The sequence below is a fragment of the Mastomys coucha genome, unplaced genomic scaffold (genome assembly GCF_008632895.1).
Source record: "Mastomys coucha isolate ucsf_1 unplaced genomic scaffold, UCSF_Mcou_1 pScaffold22, whole genome shotgun sequence".
NCBI classification, from domain to species: domain Eukaryota; kingdom Metazoa; phylum Chordata; class Mammalia; order Rodentia; family Muridae; genus Mastomys; species Mastomys coucha.
The window spans coordinates 119611148-119618091 of record NW_022196905.1 but is presented as its reverse complement, the minus strand read 5'-3'; the positions used below and the strand labels follow the sequence as shown (position 1 = coordinate 119618091).

Here is a 6944-nt window from a genome sequence, read left to right as displayed (position 1 = left end):
TTTTGGTTTTTTGGTTTTTTTTGGTTAAGTGAATGTGTGTCTGTGTATTTGCACATGAGTGTAGTACCCATAGAGGCCAGAAGAGGGCATCAGATCCCATGGAGCTGGAGTTAACAGAAGGTTGGGTGTCACCATGTGGGTGCTACGATCTGAACTCCAAGTTCTCTATAAGAGCAGCAAGCGCTCTTAACCACCAAGCCATCTCTCCAGCCCCTCAATCCTGTGTTCTATTTCAGTTTGAATTGATACATTGCATTGAGCACAGAGGACTTATATCCATACTGTGGTACTGGAGACTCTCTTCCCTCAGAACTGTACCCCACGAGATTCACAAGTAACTAACAAGCAGACCATAAAAACATGTTTGTGACAGAACTTTTCTCTAAATCTATTAAATTTTATGTGGAAAACTAAGAAACCTCTCTCCTGGGTCTCCAGTCAGACCCCTGTTCCCAAAGATAGATGAGAAAGACCAATGTCTAGGAGGGACAAAGCATGAGAATGTTTCCTTAACACTGTCCCCAGCAACAAAGTTTAAAAAAAAAAAAAATATCTGACATCCCGTGTGGAGACCCCATAATGGCGGGACACAATGAGCTCCAGGGAATAAAACTCATAGGAACATCAAACATAAACTCTTCCTTAAGTGCTTCTGAAACAACCCCTCCCCCGCAAAAAATGGAAGGTCAAAAGAACAGGTGCAAGTCCAGACGTGTATAAAAATAATGAGCCTCACTCCTGACAGCTAAGGAAGCTACATTCGCTCATCTTCCACCACGGAGATTCGAACTCAGGCCACGCGCAATGAGTGTCCACTGTGCTTTAAAAGGGCTAGAAATAGAAAAAAATCACCACCCGGAACGTTCCTAATTACACACGGCCATTGGTCACGAGGTGACTAACAGCGTCTGTGGGGTCGTGCCTACCGCCAGGCTGCTGTCTCTGGATATCTCCCATCCCCAGGAGCCAGTGTTATAGACATGGCTCAGCTTGAGTCCCCTCTATCCAGACTGCTGGTACCCACTTAAAGAGGGATCCCCCCAAGACCTCCACTCTGACACATTGTTGAGTCACCCCCTATTGCTGATCAGACCCACTGTTCCATCGCTCAGAAAACAGAAGGCATAAAGGTGAATACAAACTTAAGAAAAAAGGACTTTACATCTGGTCCTGTAGTCTTTCCATATAGTCTCTGAAGTCCTGCGAGTCCCCTAGCCCCATATCCTGGCAGACCCACTTGATGCTGTCATCACTGTCAAAGAGGATGGAGTTGGTGTACGGCCCCCCCTCCTCGGGGAGGATGGTGGTGTAGGAAGTAAACTTGACTCTCTTCCTCTTTGGGCCGGAGGAACCCATAGGTTCGTTTTTCAGCTCTTTTTCATACACATAGTCAGGGGGTCTAAGCAGCTGACTATGGAAAGTCTTCTGGGAGCTGCCATTCAGCAGGAAGTTCCTCTCCTCGAACTGCAGACCCCTGTCAATCATGGTCGTGCACTCCTCCGAGGGGAGCGTGATGTCCACGGGGTTCTCCAGGAGTTCTACCTCATTCCCGAGCCAGACCCAGTCATGGGAATGGGGGATGTTGCCTTGCTCGCTCACCGCGAACCTTTTGTGTCTATACTTCCAAGCAAAGGCCACGCAGTTGATCAGGAAGACCAAGATGGCCAGACAGAAGACACAGAGCAGGGCGTACATCCCGATCTCCAGATCTGTTAACCCCCTGGAGGTCATGGTGAGGTCACCGGGGTTGTTGGATGCCGGTAACTTCCCTTGAGTGGGGAAGCTGGTGAAGGCATCCGCTCCACCTTTGAGGAGCTTTCCTCCCATGGGAGACTGCGGAGTTGTGCTCTTGTTGGGCCTGTCCTCGTGGCCAACCGCTGTGCCGTGTTGGAACCACTCCTGGGCTGCTCGCTCCTGGCTTCCCTCGCGCTCTATGGAGTTGCTGAGATGGCCTTTGTATTCCCGGTTTATGCCCCCGATGTCATTGCTGCCTCCTTGCTGCTCGTGCATCCCAGGTTCGAATCTGACCTTGACGTTTCCTTTGCCCACGGCAAGGGTACTTTTCCTCTTGTTCTTCTGACAAGACTCGCTGATGGACATTTCCAGCTTGATCAGGGGCCCTTGTCCTTCGCCCTCGGCAACCACGATGGGCCACCTGGTCTGAAGGTTTGGCTGGACAGACACCACCATCTCATCCAATGAGGAAACGGTCACGGAGAAATCCTTGGGATCATAAATGTCTAAAGGCGTCACAGAGCCATCGCTGAACAAAATCCAGGAACTGACTATAGCTTCCTAAGGAAAACAAAACCAGAGAACAGTGTTACAACTGGGTTCCCTCAAACATAAAAGCCCAACTTCCTCTGGGCATTCCTGGCATCTTCAGATAGAGGTGACTTTGCAGATAGACGTGATGGTTAGCTCTTGTATGCCTTGACCTTGTATCATTAGCATCTAGAGCCCCACTGACGGGAGGCACCAGGAATGCGTGGCAGTGAATTTATTAAAGTGTAAATTAATTTATTGCATGCCTTCCCATAGAGTGTGACTTTGACCTCTGCGGAGACACTCAGATGTGGGTGATTTATCGGAATCAATTTCAGATGTAACTACCAGGTTACTGTTCATGCCACTTTGAACACCCGTTTACCAGGAAGCCGGTGCTGACACAGCAAAAACCTGTAGGGGAACCTCCTGGAGGAAGAGCTTGGTAATGAGGTGGTGTGGGGCTGGCTCACTTGAATGGCACCACATTCCCGTCTCTTTATAAAATTCTGTGCATGTTTTAAGATCGGGGGGGGGGGACTTTAGAGTTGACAATCCCTGCCATCAACAGGACAATCAGGTGCCAATTGGCCATTCTTGTTCAAGCAGCTGAAATGAAGTCTCCGAGCTTTGCCTTGTCTGTTTGGCAGGAACGCGAACGGAGCTTCCCTCAAGCTAGCACAGACCAACCCATGGGAAAGCAAAGGGTGTGGGAAGATGTAGCTAAGCCCTGGGTGCTTTTCTCAGAGACAAAGAGAAACGGAATAAGAAGCAAAGAGGAGGTCCAAGAGCTGCCAAGTCTGGCTCTGACACTCTGCTGGCTTCCTGTGCAAAGAGACGTAACTGAGATAGAGGTGGCTTCGGGCACAGAACACAGGCCCCTGGGAGTCTCACCTGCTGTGGGGCTTGGAGAATATCCTGAGCAGCCACTGTGGAGACAATGGCCCTCCTGTCTGCCCTGTGAGGCTGCAGGGAAAGTGACAGGCCAGCCACCAGTTGCACACCCAGCTCTGTGATGGTGACTCGGTCATCCAGGACAATAACAGTCTTCTCCGCAAGGATGGAGTCAGAGAGAGGCGAGAGGACCTGAAAAGCAAAGGAGACACTTGTAACTTGTCCTACAGGACCACCTTTAACTCCTGAGCAGACAGAGCCATCAGGGACCCGACCCATATCCTGGCAAAGGAACACAGTGGCAAGTGTTTAGGCGGGTCTGTGATTATTCACATCTTTTTCTTATATGATAATAACTAGACTATAAATAAATATTCTAAGGGAATAGCGTGGTTCAGGTTAGGAGTCATCACTGATGTTTTCTACCCTAGTGATGGTAAGGAAGAAGTGGGGGATTTTTTTCAACAACCATTAAGCAGTTTCTGAATGTGGGTCAGTGGCACAGTGTCTGAGGATGTTGGCGCTCCGCCCTGTTCTTGGTATACATCCCTTCCCATGGGCAGGCAGGTGCTCCTCACTGACACTCATGATCACTGTACAGGTAACTGGGTCATCACTGGATAAACCAGCTGAAGTGACATTTCCTAAGTCGCTATTTCCCCTAATAAACCATCTGGCATACAGCTGGGGGCTGGGGGCTAACTCTCATAGATAATGCCTGATGGGTAGAATTATCTCTAGAATACTCCCCCCAAAGACATTCTGCCCTCACTCATCCCTGGCATGTGGGGGGGGGCGGGGATGAAAGCTTATTCCATGACTCTTCAATGTCACACAGCACAGCTGCCTGGAACCAGATGGGGCTGTATCACAGAGGGGCACTGAGTATGGTCACCCGAGCTCTTTGGGGTAGAAGAGGAATGGCTGTGTCCCCAGCTGGTGACATAAGGAAATCAGGGACACTCGGAGTCCCTACTGATGAGGGAGGGAGTCCACAAGAAGGAATACACAGGGCTCCTGGATGACAGCCAGCCAGGACACAGGAGCCTCGGTGCTACATGCACAGTGATGTTCTCCCAAGGAGGGGAGTGAGATCTGAGGTCAGTTATTTCCCCAAACTTCCTGATCAGAATCTAAAGATACGCCAACTCCAGCCTTGGCATATCGTGCAGAGCCCGGCCAAGCCCACCTGGTGTCCCAGCCAACAGAGGCACCACTTCGGAAATGGGTGCCACACAAGATGTAAATCTGTGGTGTCTGTGAGGTGGAGACAGAAGACAAACGCAGAATATAACACACTTTGGCCAACTGCACCAAAAAATTAACTTTGAAAGCACCAAAAAGAAAAAAAAAAGTGGCTTAATGATGACAGATATTATTTTGGGTTGGTATAAGAATTCTGCATGATCATCCTACCACAATGTGCAATAAGAGGTTGTTGTCAGGATGTCATGGAGACCATTCAACCATGGGTCTTTATCTCTTGTGAAATGTATAGTTTTACATTTCATTTGTCTACTATTCTGGGTGTAACAATGGATAACGGCTAAACCACAAGGCTGGAGGTGGGTTTAGCTTTTAGGATGTTGGCTACTATCTACTCTGCTGTGCAAATGTAAAGTATTGTGGGACAGCAAGATGGCTCGGTGGGTAAAGGTACTTGCTATGCAAGCCTAGTGACCTGAGATCAAACCTCAGAACCCACAGAAAGGCAGAACAGACGAATCAACTCCACAAAGGTGCCTCCTGACCTTCAAATACCCACACACTGTAGCACAAGCAGTCATATGTGTACAATCTTTTTTAAAAAAAATTAAAGCTCTCATTTAGAATAAAATGATTTCTGGTAGTGTGTATTTAATTTAGCTTTCTCTGGTAAAGGAGATATTTTTCTATACTCTAAAATGCAAAGGAATTTTTAAAACGGTTTAAGTAACCTTTTAATAATTTCATACAATGTATCTTGATCTTATCTATACCTTCCCCATCCTCCCAGACCCACACCCTCCCCCACCTAACCCAACCTTGTGTCCTCTTTATTGTTTATTTTAAATAAAATTTAATTTGTGCTGGGCATATATTACTCGGCACATCCTCGCCACTCAAGTTGACCTACCAAGGCCCATATGCTTAGAGAAAATAGACGCTCCAACCCCTGGCGGCTATCAGTACCAACAGCTCCTCAGCTAGGAGCTGGACCTCATGCCCACCCACTCGCTCCATGCTGGGATTTTGTCTGACTTGAGCTTGCCCAGGTCTGTGCTGTCATAACAACTGAGGTCATATATGCATCTGCCCTGCTGTGTCTGGAAAATACTGTTTCTTTGTTGCCCGTGTTCCCTGAGTTTTGAGCTGTAAAACCAGTGAATAGATTCCTGCACACAGGCTGAACGTGTGCAAAATGACACATGCTGATTGCGATATGCACACATACCGTACATGTACAGAGCTGTATGGCATCAGTTAACTGTCAAAATCACTGAGGGTAGGGGAAACGTGGCAAAGAGCCCCCCATACCCACCCCACCCAGCAATACCTGCACAGTGGTGATGCCCGGCTCCCGTCCTGCCAGGATCCTGCCATCCTGTAACTGGGCAATTTTCGGCTCCTCCACCTTCACAAACTCGGTTACCAGGTCGGTGATGTCAAACTGCCAATCAGAGCCCAGCATGTAGGTCAGCTGACCCAGGTCAGGTGACTCAGATACGAACTGAGTGAGGACACGCACCAGGGCGTGCTGGTACTGCAGGGTACACCCTCGCCCCTTCTTCTCTTCATCGTCCTCGTCATCGCTCTCCCGGGTGGGCCTGGAGCACAAAGGAAGCAAAACAGATTAAGGTTCCTGATTGGTGGGAGCTGCGACTGCCCTTGATTCGGCCTGGCAGTCAGAGGAAGTGCAGCAGCTTTTTTCCTATTAGGAATCACGGCATTGATTCATTCATTCATCCAATGAATGAATTCATTCATCCATTCATGCATATCTCTCTCTATTCCTCCTCCCCTCCTTCCTTTTTCCACTGACCCCTAGTTGTCAACAGCTCCCCAGGGGGAAAAAATCCTCTCTGTCTCCTCCATTCTAGAACCTTCCCTTTGAGTAGAACTTGCCCTGTGACCTCCCAGGGGAAGATGTTGCTGGCTGCTGGCTGCTCTGTGAATGGAGACGGTGTCAGAGACGGTAAAGCAGCATCCGCAACAACTCCTACAAGAAGAGTCAGACAGACCACAGCTCGTTCTCCCTGAGTGTCAGCTGACATCCTTGTGCATTGTGTTAGACTACCTTGGGCTCTGACCCTTGCGACAGACAGACAGACAGACAGACAGACAAACAGGTAGACAGACAGACAGGTAGACAGGCAGGCAGACATCACAGTGGCCACACACACTTAACTCATTGAGCCTTTGAGGAACCTAGAAACTTAGGTTTAACTCTTGTTCTAATCTTACTGATGAGAGAGTAGAGGCCCCTCAATCAAGGCCATGTAACTGGTCATCTGCAGAGGCAAGGCCAAGGCCACACTAACTGCCCCACCGAGTGTCCCTTCCCTTCTGTGTCCATTCCATCCTTTCTCAAGGTGGCCGTGAGCAAACCAATCTTCTCAGTATTCAAGTGGCCCAGCAGCCCAGTGCCAACTACAGCTCTGAGCCCAAGTGTCTTTGATTTCTGAATTGGCTGTCTCCCTTAAGGTCTGAGAATAAAGCAGGAAGGCATATAAAAACTCCAGCACAGCCACAGGGAAATGTTGGGTTCCCAAAGAGAAGGCAAGTTATCTTCATTGATAACAAAA

At 48.7% G+C, this 6944-nt stretch overlaps 1 protein-coding gene across 4 annotated transcripts in view; it reads right to left on the bottom strand.

Annotated features, from left to right (window-relative positions):
- Positions 1-1129: 1129 nt before the first annotated feature.
- Positions 1130-6944, bottom strand: part of LOC116068454 (transmembrane protein 132B) — a 337983-nt gene continuing 332168 nt past the window's right edge. For all 4 annotated transcript variants that reach the window (XM_031338009.1, XM_031338010.1, XM_031338011.1 and 1 more), the window contains 3 exons: positions 5696-5966; positions 3160-3351; positions 1130-2295 (listed from right to left, as the gene is read on the bottom strand). In XM_031338009.1, the coding sequence (XP_031193869.1) occupies positions 1159-2295; positions 3160-3351; positions 5696-5966 (1600 nt within the window). In that variant the 3' untranslated portion in view covers positions 1130-1158. The remainder of the gene's footprint in view (positions 2296-3159; positions 3352-5695; positions 5967-6944) is intronic.